The sequence below is a fragment of the Nanorana parkeri genome, unplaced genomic scaffold (assembly GCF_000935625.1).
Source record: "Nanorana parkeri isolate BGI_ZX_2015 unplaced genomic scaffold, ASM93562v1 scaffold217, whole genome shotgun sequence".
Taxonomy (NCBI): Eukaryota; Metazoa; Chordata; class Amphibia; order Anura; family Dicroglossidae; genus Nanorana; species Nanorana parkeri.
In genome coordinates, this window is record NW_017306485.1 from 1,267,479 (window position 1) to 1,286,670 (window position 19,192).

At 42.8% G+C, this 19,192-nt stretch overlaps 1 protein-coding gene across 1 annotated transcript in view; it reads left to right on the plus strand.

Annotated features, from left to right (window-relative positions):
- Positions 1-7,644: 7,644 nt before the first annotated feature.
- Positions 7,645-19,192, plus strand: part of LOC108786588 (epithelial chloride channel protein-like) — a 25,017-nt gene continuing 13,469 nt past the window's right edge. Inside the window, exons 1-7 of the mRNA XM_018555912.1 lie at positions 7,645-7,898; positions 9,563-9,703; positions 10,726-10,873; positions 13,360-13,468; positions 13,958-14,135; positions 15,736-15,960; positions 18,340-18,564. Of these exons, the coding sequence (XP_018411414.1) occupies positions 7,740-7,898; positions 9,563-9,703; positions 10,726-10,873; positions 13,360-13,468; positions 13,958-14,135; positions 15,736-15,960; positions 18,340-18,564 (1,185 nt within the window). The 5' untranslated portion in view covers positions 7,645-7,739. The remainder of the gene's footprint in view (positions 7,899-9,562; positions 9,704-10,725; positions 10,874-13,359; positions 13,469-13,957; positions 14,136-15,735; positions 15,961-18,339; positions 18,565-19,192) is intronic.

The window sequence follows — 19,192 nt, forward strand, 5'->3', positions numbered from 1 at the left end:
TGCAGCAGGTTCTATACATCCTACAGATCCACCACTTCACAGGCAGGTTATGGGGACCCTCCAGGCACAATATTTGAAGGAATTTTTCATTTTTACTCTTACCCTGTAAATCATGTAAAAATCACTGTTCCTTTAAAAAATATTTTTTGGGGTTTTTTTTGCTTTAAATTTCATTGATTCCTGTCATTCAGGGCACTACCCGGATCCCCATACACTTTTTATGGCCAATAAATTGCATATAAGGCTTCAAAATGGGGACCTTTAATTTTCTGAGTTCTACCCCCATAGACTTGCATTGAGTTCTAAGTTCGAGTTAGAACTTTTTCCATGTTCGAAAGTTCGAGTTAGAACCGAACACGGGGGTGTTCGGCTCATCACTAAATGGGAGCACTTGACCCTGTATGGCAGGCCCATATGGAACATTGGTTGGGCAGGTTAGAAAAGCGGCTACTGTTCCCTTATGCAATAAATAGTGCTGATAAGCCAAATGCCCCTTTGTATTTACCCTAATAGTTATGTTCTAACAAACAGAACATTCCTATTTATAGTTCTGCCAACTGATCATGCTGCTTAAAAACGGTCAGAACATACAGTATATGCACTTTTTTCTGCGCACTAATCACAATAGTAGGCCCCAGACACTATGGGGTCTATTCACAAAGCTGCCGAAGGATCTGGCCGTAGCTTCGGCCGATCCTTCGGCTAGCTTCGGCACCAGGACCCCTTCGACTGAGAATGAGTTTTCTGCAGACTGCAAAATCTATAAAAACAACAACTGCTAGGATGTATGAAAACAAAGTGCAATAGGTTACATTTTTTTTTGGAGGAACTGGAGCCATAGAAAGTTACACAATGCCTTCATTTATTTGTATTTGTGAATTCCCCTACAGTGCCATGGGCTGTAAAGTTCTTGACAATGTTGCGCTCAGTGGACACAGGAACAGAAGTAGAATATTTGTATTCGAAAAGCTTCATTTCCTCTATAATCCATTAGCCTCTTTCATTCACAATGTCTGATTGTTTAGGTGCTGGAAACTCCCGTATTTGTCACACATCCAGATAATGTGCAACATAAATCGAGACTGCTGGTCACATGGTTTTACAACTGTATTCTTTACTAACAGAGCGGCTTCTAACAACTGAGCTCTGTCTAAAGAAACATGAACCAGAGGGAGGACTTTGGTAGGGTGTGTAAAGCCACTCTGCTCAGTAAATAATACAGAGATCAAGCCAAATTGTATTTGTGTTGCATATTATTGGGCTTAATTTATTGCTGTAGACCAAAAACTTCACATCTTTGTGACGTGGCATAGAGGGACACTTAAGGCAAATGTCACAGTGGCGTGATAGACATAAATGTAACTAAATAAGTTCTGGTTAATGAATGTGTTCTACTCTCAATTAAAAGAGTAAAATGTTGACAGCATGGCTGAAATACTCTTTGCTTGCTAGTTGCAAAAACTTGCTAGAGCGTCAACCTAGATGCGGGCCAGAGAAACTATTGAGAGTTGAAATAGTGGAGAAATTATAAGATAAATATAGGGTAAACTGAACGGGAACGGAAAGTGGACTTTGCAGAGGGAAAGTAGAACTGTAAGCAGTAAAATCAGGTGGGAAAAACACAAATGTGCAAATTCTAGCAGTATGCTTAAAAAGGCACATATAGCCACAGAGAACCTCTCTCCGAAAGCTTGATGCAGGCTGCAACGTCACTTACTTGGCTGGCTCCGCCCAGCTGTCAGAAGCAGGCTGTCTGCCAGCTTCGGCTTTCACCTCGGCTCAGTCGAGCCGAAGCATATGCCTTCGGCTCGACTGAGCTGCTCGGCCGACTTCGGGAGCTGTACGGTCTATTGTGAATAGGGGTCCTGGGGCCGAAGCTAGCCGAAGGATCGGCCGATCCTTCGGCTGCTTCGTGAATAGACCCCATTGTGTTCATACCATGAGTTTTTGATGCTTGGGCAATGAACCCAATTGTCCACCAGAGTCCCAGAGTCCCAAAACATTTGCTGTCAGAACAGGGCATTTGTATTTTCATCCATTTATTTATTTGTTTTCATTATCATCTCCAACAATACTTATGCTAAAGGTTACAAAGCAGCTGAAACATGGCAAACAGGCTGTTCATTTTGCAAGTGAATTTCCCCCCAGCTTAGTGAATGTGGTGAAAATTTACTTTGCAAAGAATACCCAACCATATGCAAGGAAAATAAGAAAAAGAGCATTTTTGCTTGCACATTGCACATGACTGGGTGGTGGAAGTCAGCAGAGCTTCACCTCATCTAATAACCTAAGTCAAAATTCCCTTGCAAAGTGAACAGCCTAACCATTCAGCATTTTGGGATGATTGAGGCTTTATTGTTGGATGGAATTGCCTTCTCTGTAGGGATGCACAGATACTTTTTGAGTACCAGTGCAGATACTCGGCATTTTCATGAGAACTATCAGGGCTGGGACCGGGCTCTGGCACTCCACCACTGTCCTGAAATCATTAGTCTGCATTGTTTTAGAAAAACTGTCACATGACAATAAACAAAAATGTATCAGTACTCGTAATTGTAAGTACTCTGCAAGTACCAGTACTCGTACTCGCAAAACTGGTATCTGTGCATCCCATAAAAACAAAATCGTACATTAAAACAGAGATGTACAAATCCCAGGAGCTCCGTGTGCTCCTTACAAATGACAGCTGCCTCCTATTTTTTGAATTTTTCTCTAGTCTAGTCTTGGAGCTCAAAAGTATCGGTACATGTACCCGTACTTGTACCGAGTACTGTACTTGGTATCTGTACAACCCTACTTCTCTGTATAACGTTTAGTTGGTGTATGACTAAATAAGTGCTGGTTAATGGATGTGGCAAATTCACAATAAAAATAGTAGAATACTTGCAGCTTGGAGATGTAGTCGAGTATATATCAAGTGACACAAAACATTCTTTTTTATTTCAAACAGCACATCACAAAATTAAAGTATTAGCATTTCATATTTAAAATTACTATATGCTACATTTGTATCTGTTAGGTATGCACCGATACCAATACTCATACTTGTAAAAATTCCCTGATACTAAGGGCAATACCGGCGCTTTACATTTTTTTATGGATTAGGCTGCTATAAGGTCCTGCGTCTGCTGGGGACCTCGCGGCAGCCTGCTAAGCACCTCATAGCTGCAGTTTACAGCACCGGCCGCACATGTCATCTTCCTCCTTCCTGATGCCCGCTCAGCCATTGGGAGACCCACATGTAGCCATGGTGAGACCTGCACCTGGTGAGCCCTGGTGAGACTAACATGCAGCCCTGGTGAGACTGCACAGCCATGGTGAGACACGCACCTGCCCGTACAGCCATGGTGAGACTCGCACCTGCCCGTACAGCCCTGGTGAGATCCCACACACAGCCCCGGTGAGAAACTGCATACAGCCCTGGTGAAACCACACACAGCCCTGGTGAGACCAGCACACCGCCCTAATGAGACCGCACACAGCACTGGTGATATCTCACAGCCGTGGTGAGATCCACACACAGTCTCGGTGAAACCCACATACAACCCTGGTGAGACCTGCATGCAGCCCTGGTGAGAACACACAGCCTCCTGAGATGCCGCACAGCCTCCTGAGATGCCACACAGCCCTGGTGAGACCACACACAGCCCTGCTGAGACCTCACACAGCCTTGATAAGACTCTGCATAGCCCTGGTGAGCAACACAGAGTATATAGCTTCATATTATTCTGCATTGATGTATAATGTATTGCTGGGATTTGTAGTCCTCTTTAGCTGGTGGTATTCTCCATTGCTGTATAACATATTGCTGGGATTTGTAGTCCTCTACAGCTGGTGGTATTTTGTATTGCTGTATAAAGTATTGCTGAGATTTGTAGTCCTCTATAGCCGGTAGTATTATTCTGAATTGCTGTATAATGTATTGCTGGGATTTGTAGTCCCTCTACAGCTTGGTGTCAGTGGCAGAACTAGCAGAGGCCGACTTCGGGAGCTGTACGGTCTATTGTGAATAGGGGTCCTGGGGCCGAAGCTAGCCGAAGGATCGGCCGATCCTTCGGCTGCTTCGTGAATAGACCCCATTGTGTTCATACCATGAGTTTTTGATGCTTGGGCAATGAACCCAATTGTCCACCAGAGTCCCAGAGTCCCAAAACATTTGCTGTCAGAACAGGGCATTTGTATTTTCATCCATTTATTTATTTGTTTTCATTATCATCTCCAACAATACTTATGCTAAAGGTTACAAAGCAGCTGAAACATGGCAAACAGGCTGTTCATTTTGCAAGTGAATTTCCCCCCAGCTTAGTGAATGTGGTGAAAATTTACTTTGCAAAGAATACCCAACCATATGCAAGGAAAATAAGAAAAAGAGCATTTTTGCTTGCACATTGCACATGACTGGGTGGTGGAAGTCAGCAGAGCTTCACCTCATCTAATAACCTAAGTCAAAATTCCCTTGCAAAGTGAACAGCCTAACCATTCAGCATTTTGGGATGATTGAGGCTTTATTGTTGGATGGAATTGCCTTCTCTGTAGGGATGCACAGATACTTTTTGAGTACCAGTGCAGATACTCGGCATTTTCATGAGAACTATCAGGGCTGGGACCGGGCTCTGGCACTCCACCACTGTCCTGAAATCATTAGTCTGCATTGTTTTAGAAAAACTGTCACATGACAATAAACAAAAATGTATCAGTACTCGTAATTGTAAGTACTCTGCAAGTACCAGTACTCGTACTCGCAAAACTGGTATCTGTGCATCCCATAAAAACAAAATCGTACATTAAAACAGAGATGTACAAATCCCAGGAGCTCCGTGTGCTCCTTACAAATGACAGCTGCCTCCTATTTTTTGAATTTTTCTCTAGTCTAGTCTTGGAGCTCAAAAGTATCGGTACATGTACCCGTACTTGTACCGAGTACTGTACTTGGTATCTGTACAACCCTACTTCTCTGTATAACGTTTAGTTGGTGTATGACTAAATAAGTGCTGGTTAATGGATGTGGCAAATTCACAATAAAAATAGTAGAATACTTGCAGCTTGGAGATGTAGTCGAGTATATATCAAGTGACACAAAACATTCTTTTTTATTTCAAACAGCACATCACAAAATTAAAGTATTAGCATTTCATATTTAAAATTACTATATGCTACATTTGTATCTGTTAGGTATGCACCGATACCAATACTCATACTTGTAAAAATTCCCTGATACTAAGGGCAATACCGGCGCTTTACATTTTTTTATGGATTAGGCTGCTATAAGGTCCTGCGTCTGCTGGGGACCTCGCGGCAGCCTGCTAAGCACCTCATAGCTGCAGTTTACAGCACCGGCCGCACATGTCATCTTCCTCCTTCCTGATGCCCGCTCAGCCATTGGGAGACCCACATGTAGCCATGGTGAGACCTGCACCTGGTGAGCCCTGGTGAGACTAACATGCAGCCCTGGTGAGACTGCACAGCCATGGTGAGACACGCACCTGCCCGTACAGCCATGGTGAGACTCGCACCTGCCCGTACAGCCCTGGTGAGATCCCACACACAGCCCCGGTGAGAAACTGCATACAGCCCTGGTGAAACCACACACAGCCCTGGTGAGACCAGCACACCGCCCTAATGAGACCGCACACAGCACTGGTGATATCTCACAGCCGTGGTGAGATCCACACACAGTCTCGGTGAAACCCACATACAACCCTGGTGAGACCTGCATGCAGCCCTGGTGAGAACACACAGCCTCCTGAGATGCCGCACAGCCTCCTGAGATGCCACACAGCCCTGGTGAGACCACACACAGCCCTGCTGAGACCTCACACAGCCTTGATAAGACTCTGCATAGCCCTGGTGAGCAACACAGAGTATATAGCTTCATATTATTCTGCATTGATGTATAATGTATTGCTGGGATTTGTAGTCCTCTTTAGCTGGTGGTATTCTCCATTGCTGTATAACATATTGCTGGGATTTGTAGTCCTCTACAGCTGGTGGTATTTTGTATTGCTGTATAAAGTATTGCTGAGATTTGTAGTCCTCTATAGCCGGTAGTATTATTCTGAATTGCTGTATAATGTATTGCTGGGATTTGTAGTCCCTCTACAGCTTGGTGTCAGTGGCAGAACTAGCAGTGTCGCATTGGTTGCAGCTGCGACTGGGCCCTGTCGCTCCACCACTGTCCTAAAATCATTAGTCTGTATTGTTTTAGAAAAACTATCATATGACACTATAAAAAGTATCTGTAATTGGTATCAGCAAGTACTTGATGAAAAATATCGGTACTCGTACTCAGTCTTTAAAAATTGGTATCGGTGCATCCCTAAGTATTTGTTATTCTCCTTTAAAATGTATTTCCATGTGATATTAAGAAGGGGGCTGGGGAGTAATGTTTACAATAATTAACCCTGTCTGTACTGTGCTGGCAGATCTCCATTATCAGTTGTAAACTAGATGTGCACACTGTCTGTCCGAACAATGGGTTGAGGAGATCTCAAGGCTTAGGTTGTGCATTTTTAAAGGAGAACTATGAGGTAAGTGTTTTTCCCATAGTTCTCTTAAGGGTCACAGGAGGACACATACTGGCGTCCTCCCGTGACCCAAAGCTCAGTATATCGCGAGCTACAGCTTGCGGTATACTGAGACAGCCGCAGCCGGGACGGATCCCGACATTACTGTCGAGATCCACCCAGCTTCGTGAGTGACAGCTGGCTCTGCCTATCACTCACCTCATAGTTCTCCTTTAATGCACTTTGAAAAAAACTGCCCCTCAAGCCTGTCCCCTATCTGCACTTTGCCATTTATTCTAAGCAATAGAAGCTGGCTGTAGGGTTCTATGTATACACCTGCTTCATAGAAATGACGAAAAAGGGAAGAAATATTTGTATTAATTATTTTTTGGTATGCTGTATGTAAAGGGGAACATAATGGGCGTTTCTCATATTTGACTTCCAAAGGGTAAATACACTTTCGGGTCTATTCACTAAGCTGCCGAGGGCAGCCGAGTGAACAACCGACCCCAAGTGAAGTGAGCCGAACACTGTTCGGCTATTCACTATAGGCTTGTACGGCTGATTTCAGCCGTATATCGGAGGAAATCAGCCATACATCGGCTTGCTTCGTGTGGCTTCGCGTTGGCCGAACATGCTCAGCATGTTCGGCTGACCCGAAGTGCCGGAGGAGTTCGACTCAGCCGATCCAACATATGGATCGGCTGAGCCGAACCTCCGACAGGCTACTCACTGCTGTTCGGCCTATTCTTATAGATGCCGAACAGCAGTGAGTGAATAGCCGAATGCCCTTAGAGGGACCGAGCAGAACAGAAAAATAGTAAAAAAAGTAAAAAAAAAGTAAATAGAAAACGATTGTGCGGAGCTAGCAGTGACAGCTAGCTCCGCCCAACAGTTTCCTATTGTCCGGCGGTTCTGCTGCCGGTTCTGCTGCCGGTTCTGCTGGAGCCTCCCACTCCCGGCCGCCCAGGAGAGAAACACTGATTTTTCTTTTTTTTTTCTTTATTCTGACACGGAGTCGTGTCAGAATAGAAAAAAAAAAAGAAAAACGTGATTTGAATAAACCTTTTTCATTGGTCAATGGATATAAAGAGAAAAGACGTTAAATAAATAATGGTTTTGTTCTTTATTCCAGACATGCAAACAACAAAGGCATTGTAAGACAAATAAAGATAAGATTTGAGAGCAAAGTACAAAGTTAGACTCACACAGACTGAACAAGGACTTATCTGCAATATGAGGATTCTTGAAGTTCTTACTTTTATTTCTGTACTCCAAACATCATGCTCAGCTGAAGACTCCACGGTACGATTAAAAGACAATGGCTATGAAGATATTGTGATTGCCATTAACCCGAAAATACCTGAAGATGCTCGAATAATTGAGAAAATTAAGGTACGGTTTTATTACTGGTTGTTGTTTGTAGTGCTTACATTCATCTTCAGTTAATAAATTATTTATGCTGATTCAATTAATTTAAAGGAGAAGAAAAGCCAAACTTTTTTTTTCCGCTTTGCTTCTCTTTTGGGTCATATGAATACATTTACTAATGTACTCATGTGACCTAAAGTCAGCATACAGCGGGCTGCAGCCTGAAAAGATCCTGCCTTATTGACAGCTGGCTCTGCCGCTCTAGAGCCGATTCCAGCTGTGCCCACCCCCTCCCCTGTCTGTCCCCCCATCGATTGCTGGAGAAACAGAGAATGAAGGGGAGAATCCCTGCAGGGAGCAGTGAGTGGTGTCATTGTTCTCTGCAGGGAGGAGACCGTGAGCTGAGCGATCATCGGTTACATGTCACGTCAGTTCTACGTATTGGGAAGAGTATATTTTATACTACCAATACTTTTCCTTTTAATACTTTTTGAGTCACTGACCTAGAAGGAGCATGCAGATCAGAAGATCTGACTTCTTTCAAATTTGTTTCTGCATGTTTGTTCTAGGTCAGTGACTCAAGTATGAAACAATTGCAAATACTATCCATTTCCTTTAAAGCTGAACTTCAGGATAAACACATATTGCACACATACCAGAGGCATGTGTCGTTTTATTTGAATACTGGTGTCCTTTTTGTATTTTTCCTAGACCTGTGCAGTAATCCAGCACAAGACAACTCTTGCACTTTGCCTGTGCAGGAGCTTCCTGTGATAAAGGCTGGTTACTATTGCTCTGTCTACTTGTGCAGGGTGACTAGTCTTGTATCCGCCCCCTGCTGTGGTTTTCTGCAGGCAGCCTGTAGTAGGTGGGGTCTGCTGTGCTACTTCCACAGCTCTGCTCTATGTACAGCAGGAGATACTGCTATATTTACAAAGGTAATAGCTAGTTGTACATAGATATCTGGTGCACACAAATTGGATTTACATCCTTCGTGGCTATTAAGAAATACAATTTACACTCTTGTACCCAGAGTTTAGCTTTAACTAAGGATACTAGAGCAAACTGCTACAGATATGAAGCTCATGTGCTGCTAATTACACAGTATTGATGTTGACATGACAGCCCTAAATAAGTCGTTCATGCAGAGTTGGCACATGTGCAGAATCTCAGCTAATTCTGAATGACAAAAGTCCCAGGTCATTCTGTGTATGCGCTGCCAACACCACATGAGTGACTCATTTACAGTCGACATGTCAACATCAATAGTGTGTAATCAGTGGCACAAGCATTGCTGGCTACACATTGTTGACATTGTCATGTCGGCCCTGAGCAGTGGTGGCAGCCAATAGGATCCATGTACACTGTACAGGGTATGCTTGTAAACATTAGCACAAATGTATACAAGCATACTGGGTAATATATGGGCCAAAATAGGGCCACAGATGCAGTTTTGTTAAACATTTTTCCCCAATGTTGAAGGCAGAGCAACCTTATGCTGCCAATCTCTGCTGTCTGAATGGGCCCATAGAATTGTGCACTGCTGCGTACAGAGGCGTACAAAACTAGATGCTGTACACATTTGTATGCAGCATTGTGCACACCTGTGCGCCATAACAAATATATCTAATATACTAAGTTACTGAAATAATGACGTTCTAACACTCTCTTTATATTTTCATTGATAGGACATGGTCAATGGGGCATCTACTTACATGTTACAAGCTACAAAACAAAGACTTTTCATTAGAAGTGTCAAAGTTTTAATACCCAACAGCTGGTCAACAAACAGTTCTTATGAAAGACCAAAAAGAGAGTCATATGATAAGGTATGTATTTGTAGACTTTCTGTACAAACTAAACTTGTCCATTTTCCTGCACTAAAATACTGCCCTTTACACTGGATAACAATGTGTTTCTAATAGAAACTCTGTTCATTACCATGTAGGTAATTCGTATCTATGCACTGCAACATACTTTGCTTTGTAATGCCCTATTTACACTGGTGTGCACGTGCTGCCTCTGCCCATTCACTCCCTTCTTAAAAATGCATTCAAGTACCTTAATTATTAACAGAATTGTAACATATCTGTGTATTATTTAGCTGTAGATCTACAAATCATCTCGGAATTCATGCGGACACTGTCGTTCCTTCTGGAGTGTGGCTACTTTTGTTCCCTGTGTGTGTTGTAAAGTAGCCACTACTCCAAGCTTGCTCCCACGATGGACTACAATCTCAATACAAATTAGTAAACTAAATGTGAGATTGTAGTCCATCACAGGAGTAAACTTGGAGTGGTGGCTACTTAACAACACACAGGGACCTTGAGGGAAGAAAAGTAGCCACCATCCAGAAGGAAGAACAGTGTCAGCACAAATTCAGGAATGATTGGAGGATCTACAGCCGAGTGAGACACAAATAAGCTACAGTTTTGCTAATAGTTAAGGTACCTAAATGCATTTTTAAGAATTATTTCCTGAGTTTAGTGTCACTTTAATGAGCTTCAAGCTGAACTCCATGATAATCAAATATTGTCTCTATACAAGAGGCATGTGTATTCTTACATGAATTTTGGTGTGCTTTGTGCATTTTTTCCAGATCTGTGCAGTAATACATTGTGAAACTTGCCTCTGTGCAGAAGCTTCTTGTAATAAAGACCAGTCAGTGTTGCACTCTCTCCATGTGCAGGTTGACTGGTCTTGCCCCTGTCCCCTCCTCTAGTTAGACCACACAAAAAGAATTTAAAAATAAATAGTTTTTCTTGCGGCTTTTATGGGAGGATGAAAAACAGAAGGTTACAATATTCAGATAAATATCCCCTTTTACTGACTCTGCTTTTCTTTTTCATAGGCTGATATTATCATAGCTGATCCTTTTATTCATGGAGATTTTCCATATACTTTGCAATATGGTGGATGTGGAGTAAAGGGAAAGTATATACATCTGACACCCAATTTCATGCTCAATGACAAAATACTTGATATATATGGACCTCGAGGTACAGTGGTATACATATGTATAGTCCTTCAACTGTTATTTTTGGTCATTTTATTTTTTATTTTTGTCTGTGAAATATCAAAAGAGGTTTGCTATGTATATATAAATAACATTTGTCCAAGTTCAATATAGCGGGGATCCAAACATTTTGTATTTGATTTAGACAAAGTAGAGAATGGTTAAAAGCGCTCCTTTTTTTTTTTTACTGTCCTATTTGAGGGGTTAGGGGTTCTCTGTCCCACACATAGTGGTCACCAAGAGAGGAAAAGAAGAGGGATCTCTGCAACGGGGACACAAATAGCAGTAAAGCAGAATGGGGAAGGATAAGAATTTCTTTTTTGCATTCTTGTTGGGCGACAGTGGTCACATGGACAGGAAGTGAAGGGAAATCTTCCCAGGGGAGATAGACAACGATAAAAACCCAACAGAGGTTCTAACCTCTGCAACTTCATCCAAAACTGTAGTGATACTTTTCACAACTTTAAAGCTCCCCCCACACTGCAAGGGTTATATGCTCATTTTTGTCCAGGGTACCATTAAAAAGCAATTATAACGAAGGCAAGTGCTGCTGCAGATCGATCCGCTGCAACTCTGCTCACTAGGTGCATGTCTGGCTCGCTACCAGCAATACACTCATTCTAAAAACCGGGAAATCACAGCACTCCAAATATCAGTGTGCATTCTTTTTTTCATCAATCAACATCCAGAAACATCTCAGACCAACATCTCTAATGTGTTTCATGCAAACTTGTGCTTAACCATAGTGTACCATTTGTGTGAGTGAACCATTTATAGGAGAACACCCAATACACAGTTCCACCCTCCCTTGGGTGCCAACCTACAAACCCCCATCACCACACACAAAGATCATCATAAACCCTTCATTCAATACCAATATACACCATCACAGTGATAACAATGTTATTAACAATATAAACAAGAAAATAAAAACTAAAGGTACATATACACTTACTCAGTGTCAGATCAAATTAATAAACTTTAAAACAAAATATATTTATAATCATGAACAATCGATCACTATGGCTGTCACCAAAAAAGAGGGGAAAAAATAGTGAAAGAAAAAAGAAAGAAAGACAAAGAGAAATTAAATAAAATGTACTAGAGATCAGAACTCATTAAAGATATGAAATATCACAGAAAACCTTCCTTTTACATAATTGGCCGGGTTTGCTCCAAACCTGAGCTCATCCCTATTGGTGACATGATGTCTGCTGAAGAAGAGGAACAGCTGTTCTGAACATATCTCCAGCAGGGATCACGTGATGAATTGCCAAATCTTTCACACGTCAACAATTCTTCAAGTGGAAATAGAATTTATGTCAAAAAAAATTGCTGACAGGTAAGAGACAGTGTAAGTCTCTTCTGTCAAAAATGCTCCTACCCGCCTGTCAGCAATTTCTTTTTTTGGCATGCCGAGATGAAGTAACTCTAGGCAGGACTGGGTGAAGATGGCAGCACTGACAAAGACGTTGACGGTCAGTGGAAGGAAAAGATTACCGTGATTAGTGGGTGGCAGAATTCCCTATTGTCAATGTCAATGGAAGAAAGAATCAGTGGGAAGAGCAATCATCTCCCCTAGAATCTGCATGAGTGGGAGGAAGAATCCTCCTTCCCAAGGCTTTGTTGGTCAATAGGAGAGCAGACAGCCCAGTGCTAGAGGGGATCGTTTCCAAAGTACGTCAGCCATACTGTGCTAATGTGCTGCACATGGCAAACACCTCCAGGGGGCTGATTTTTTTTTATTTTTTATTTTGGCATATCCCATTTTACTTCCACTTTAATGGGATCCTGTAGCAGCATTTTCTCAGGAATAGGTAAATATTTCAACCCTTGTGTTAATGATTAGTTATTCATCCCAACAATGCATAGATTTTTGTTTACTTTTGAGTACAGATCCATGTTAACTGCTATTGTGACCCACATAGTGTAGTACCTGTGGGCCAAAACAACAAAAGTGAAAATCAATTATACTGAAGTACATGACCCGTCATTAAAAATCTGTCTCATGTAGTGAGACAAATGGCGTAACCTGTGGCAGATTCACGTATGTGTCAGTAAGGTGCATATAAATCTGTTGCACAATTTACTCCAAAATGGTAGACATCTTATTCGCCCCTACTTTCCTTATCACTAGTATGACAGTATTCCTTGATGAATTTGTTGCAACCTTATTAAAAGATAGTAATAGTGTTGCAAATAAGAACTATTTGAATTTGTCGCATGTGTTGGTATTAACAATGAAAATGTACTAAGCTCGGCGTATGGATGTAAGTATCTATAAAACATAATTCCTGGAGTTCAGCTTTAAAACACAGATCTGGTCACCACATGGCTTGAATATCTGTGTGACTACCATTCTCTATTTGGTCACTGAACACAGCCATATGGTAGCCAAAGCATTCCAAACTTTTATAAAAAATAGTTATGAAAACTGACTTATGATCTGCAACTAATTCTTCTTTGCAGGGAGAGTTTTTGTCCATGAATGGGCTCACCTGAGATGGGGAGTTTTTGATGAATACAATAATGACATTCCATTCTACATCGGTAAACAAGGCCAAGTGGAAGCAACCAGGTAAAACAGTGAGTGTTCTCTTCAAAGGTCAAAAATTAGTGCATGATCCAGTTGATGGAACACTCCACTTTGCCTTGCTTTAAATACGCTTAGTTCACACCCCTGTGTTGCAGTGTAATGCAGCATGGTGTGACGTGGTACAACTCACCATGCTGTGCTGATAGAACTTGATATGCCTGCACATATACATTAGATTCAGCAGCACGGGTAAAGTTATGGCACTTTTTGGTAGTGTTGATGTTTGTCTTGCCCCTTCTTCTATTATGCACATTCCTAATGGCCAGTGATGTAGTCTATTATAGCAATGGGTCAATATGGAGTAGACAAGTACGATTAGAAAGTGTCTGAGATTTGCCTAGTATAATAAAAGATAAAATAATACAAGTTAACAAATATCTTGTCTTGTATTCCTACATCCAATCCTGTCAACCAGGTGACAATCAAAATGTCTGTGGGTGGTTTCAATGTGTATTTTTGCTTTCTTTTCAGATGCCCTCTGGCTATGAGTGGATTAAGTAGAATTGAAGTTTGCTACAATGATAAATGTGTTAAAGAAAATTGTAACATTGATCCTAAAACTGGAGTCTATGAGGAGGGCTGTGAATTTTATCCCAACAAGGACCAAGGCATTCATGAATCCATTATGTATAGTCAGACACTGGATCCGGTAAATGTCACAATTAACATAAAATCGTAATATAGAAATCATCTATTTTTTGTGGGTTTTAGACATGGCAATAATAAAATGTATGAATGGCAAAATGCTACTCTAAGAGTATAATAGTGATCTAAACGATAGACTAGCTGCAACAATCTGTGATTGGGTAATCGTGTGTAGTGCTGCTAATATGTTGCGCTCAGTCTGAATGTGAACAAATAAACTTAATGAAATTCACCTCAACAGGTGAACATAAGTGAAGTCAAATGGATAATGTCTCCGTGCAACAAACTATACACATGTGGAATCAAATTATATATAAATCTTGCCGTCTGTGTCCTAACCACAATAGGTGTGCGGATGTGGATACAATAATACGAATCCGTATTATTATCAAATCGATGAACCATGTCAAGGGAGAGACCTGTCTTTGCCTCCTACAAAGTTTATTTGTTCACATTCAGACTGAGCACAACATATTAGCAGCACTACACAATAATACAATGTAGCTATAAACTCCTATACCTACAATCAACATGTTTCTGAACATTTGGCTCTAACTCTCAGCTCAGCTTCCCTGAACTTCCGGTCTAGTACAAGATTACAAGGGAGAGCACAGTCTCCAAAAGCTGTCCATCTACAAGACTGCAGAAGGGAGGAAGCAGTATAGGGGAGCAGGGGAGTGACTTGCCTTGCTGTGCCTTTGTGTTTGTGGAGACACGCACAGTTTACTAACGCACACAAGGGGGGGGGGGGTTCCTTAGGGCCCTGCAAGGGAACGGAGCCATCCTAAAACAGAATATCAGGGCCAGTGCTCCGGGGCCAGCTGATTCTACAAGAAACGAATACTTTCGAAACATCAAGAAGTGGCATCCATTGTAAGTTATAAAATCAGCATTTGAAATCAATTTTAAAAATATTATGACTTTAATTGTATCAAATCACATTGATGCAAACAGATAAAATAATCATTTCAAATGGAAGTAAAGCGTAGTGTTTTTTTTACGTTTTTACACACACTTAAATGTATACTTCTTGCACTTTTATGCACTTTTGTTGGCATTCTAATAAGAATTGTGCCGTCATCTGAATGTAGATGACTGAAGCATGTATATATGCACAAGATCAACTTCAAATAAAGCATTGAAGAGGCTTTATGTGTGGACTGGTCCTTCTCCTAACCTCAGGATGGGGGCTTCTCCTGGGAAAGGGCTTGCATGGGTTGGGCTGGACTGCTGAGCTGAGACCTGAGGATGATATGTGTAAAGATCACTGGTGTATACTGGTAAGGCCAAACCGGATGTTTCTAAGAGGTAGGCTCTGCCAGTAAGGACTATGGGCAATGATTCCGCCCATAGACTTGAACACTCTTAAATCCCCCTTAGTATCCCAGGAGGTGTGAGTTAGCAGAGAGGCGGCCAGGCAATGATGGGTTAAAAGGGACATGTGGCATTGCACAGGTGGTACATATGAGAGCATGCAGCCTGTTATACTGCACAGCTGCATTCATGTTCCATGTTCTTACTTTTAGTTTCTTATGTTCTCTCCAACAGTATGAAATTTGCAGTCTGCTGCCCAGTGCTCTGTTAATGTGTCTCTATCTTGTTAGGTGAACGCATTCTGTGATGAAAACAGCCACAACAAAGAAGCACCAAATGAACAAAACAGATTATGTAACTACCAGAGCACATGGGAAGTGATTATGAAATCTCCTGACATGACTTCTTCTGCTCCGCTAACTAACCCCAGTGTTGTACCGCCTTCAATCTCACTACTTCAGTTTAAAGACAGAGTTGTTACCTTGGTGCTTGATATCTCAGGAAGTATGAATGAGGTATGGATCATGCATTATTATTATTGTTGTTATTATTGTTGTTATTAATATTATTACTATACAAGATTTATATAGTGCCAACAGTTCGCACAGCGCTTTACAACATATAGGGAGACAGTACAATTACCATACAATGCATACAAAAGGATTAGAGAACCCTGCTTGTGAGACCTTACAATCTCCAAGGAGAGGCAAGTGATACAAAAATGAACAACTATGAGGGATGAGCTGGATTCTCACTTCCTGTTCATTCCTGTTCATTCATAATTGTTGACATAGTAACTGATACTATATCCAGTGGTGTATTCTGGTTTGGGGCTGCCCTAGGCAAGGCAAAATTTGGGCCCCCCCCCCACTAAATTTACCCCACCCCTTCCTGTTTAATACTTTTTGCGTAACCTGCCAGCTGCTGGATACAGTGCACACGCTGCATCCGGCTTTTGACATGTTCTGCTATTAGCATAGCAGGAAAGCTGTGCAGGATCTGTGGTGGGCTCTGCAGGGTCTCAGGGGGGCTTTGCAGGATCTGTGGTGAGCTCTGCGAGGTCTATGGTGGGCAGAGCCCACAATAGATCTTGCACAGCCCCCTGAGACCCTGCAGAGCCCCCCACAGATCCAGCACAGCCCCCCTGAGGCCCTGTGTAATGGGCTCTGCCCACCATAGACCCCGCAGAGCCCACCACAGATCCTGCAGAAACCCCCTGAGACCCCACAGTCTGCCAGATCTCAGGGGGGCTGTGCAGGATCTGGGTGGGCTTTGCAGGCTGCAGAGCCCCCAATGGATCCTGCAAAGCCCCCCACAGATCATGCAGAGACCGCCTGCGACCCTGCAGGATCTCAGGGGGGCTGTGTAGGATCTGTGGTGGGCTTTGCAGGCTGCAGAGCCCCCAATGGATCCTGCAAAGCCCCCCACAGATCATGCAGAGACCGCCTGCGACCCTGCAGGATCTCAGGGGGGCTGTGTAGGATCTGTGGTGGGCTTTGCAGGCTGCAGAGCCCCCTATGGATCCTGCAAAGCCCTCCACAGATCATGCAGAGACCCCCTGAGACACTGCAGTCCGCAGGATCTCAGGGGGGCTCTGCAGGATCTGTGGTGGGCTGTGTAGGCTGCAGAGCCCCCTATGCATCCTTAAAAAGCTCACCACAGATCATGCAACACCCACCAAAAGGTATTGCACAGCCCCCCAGCGACTCTTTGTTGGGATGTGCAGAACCTATGCTGGGCCCTGCCAGCACAGTCATCCTCCTACCTGGCACGGTAAACCCTGCCTGAGCCTTGGCGACGCCTCCTGCCTCCTCCATCACGGTCTCTTCTCTTGCCTCCTCCATTGTAGTCTTCGGCCCCAGCTCTTCCATCTCCGCCCCTTCTCTCCTGTCTTCGCTTCCTGCCGCTATGTCTCCTCCATCTTCACACTGCCTCTTGCAGCTCCACCCCATCTCCTCTATCGCCACCCCCTGCCTCCTGCCGTTCCGTCCCCCGCCTCCTCCTGCTCCCCCACCCGCAACTTGCTGCCGCCGTCCCTGTTGACATTAGACAGCCAGGCTGCTGGTTTCTGTGCAGCCCGGCTGCCTAAATGTTTTGGGGGGCGACATTTTTGCCGCCCACCTGGAATCTGCCACCCGAGGCAAACGCCTTGTTTGCCTCGCAGCAGATACGCCCCTGACTATATCCACAGTTCATGAATGGACAGGAGCGTTATAGAGGCTTCCTGTTCATTCATAACTGGGGCTGCAGAAAAAGAGATTGAGAACTCTGTGTCCTCAATCTATTTTTCTATTTCAAAAGGAAAATATCTTTAGACCCCTGATATTTCCCCAGAGCTCCATGAAAAAGAAAAATACATAAAAATAAAATATTTTAAAAAATGTTCAAAAGGTTAAAAAATAAATAATTTCCGGTTTAGGCCTGACAAATGTTTTTATTTTCGGTTTCAGTCTGAAAAATCAATTTTGGTGCACCTCTATTATATATCATAAACTTTTCCAGGGATAGGAAATGATGTGAATGATTATTGTGTCCAGGAACAGACTATTGCAAGTATGTTATGCAATCACAAAGAAAACAATTAATTTTTATTTTTTATTTTATTGAATAATTACTTTTGGGATGGTAAAAAAAATAATTTGCCTAATAGAGACATTTTTATCTGATATCCCACTGACTTTTACTTAGAGATAAGATGTGTGTTCAGAGTCAGTGCCCTTGTCATGCTTGTAAGAAGTGCGCTGTACATATGTGGGCAGAGCTGGTTAAAAACATATCATTATGGGAAGGTATATACAAGTACTGCTTATGTATGACCAGCTTTAATGTATTCCAGTATTCTCAACAAATCTGCTTTTGATTTAAATGTTGATTTTTCTTTATAATCTCTGCAGCATAAGCGTATCTCTCGCATGTACCAAGCCTCAGAAGTGTACATAATGCAAATTGTTGAGTCTGGATCATATGTTGGCATTGTTACATTCTCCAGCAGTGCAACTGTGCAATCTGAGCTGGTAAAGATAGTTGACACATTCCAACGGGAAAAACTGAAGAATTTTCTTCCAAAGACGGCTGTCGGGGGTACAAACATTTGTGCTGGCGTACGTAAGGGATTTGAGGTGGGTTGGTTACATGCAGAATCATTCAAAATAATGTTCATTATGTGTACAGTTATCTGACCTATCATGCCCCCTTACCCTTAGTACCCCAACAAAGCAGATTGATGGTGGCGACTTCCAGCATTAGCTGCTCACAAGTCAAGTGTTTTATGTCTCTTCTGTCAGACATGTTGCTGCTCCATAAGTACACAAACCTGAAACCGTTAGAACAGGTACTGTATCACTTCCATTGCATGACCCATTTCCTTCAGACTGCCCTGCAAGATATTAAGGAGCGAGGCCAGTGGAATGTACATATAACAGGGCTAAAGCCCCAGGAAAAATGTCCAGATCAAGGAAAATTTAAAGACAAGGGTGCATTTAGTGCCTTTCCTATAAAGAGGCAACCTGAGGCGTTTGCCTCAGGCAGCATCTCTAAGGGGCACATGAGGGGTGCGGCAGGCCCCCTTTCTTGCCAGAGCATCCCAGGTTGAGCTCTTAGCAACCTGTGAAACCCTGGCTGTCGTCCTGCCCAGCTCCTGGCAACCAGTAAAGTCAGTGAGCTGGGCGGGACGCCAGACAGAGCCAGACTCAAGGTAACGTGCCAGCACCAACATCCCCTTAACGCGCACCATCGACGCACCCCCCC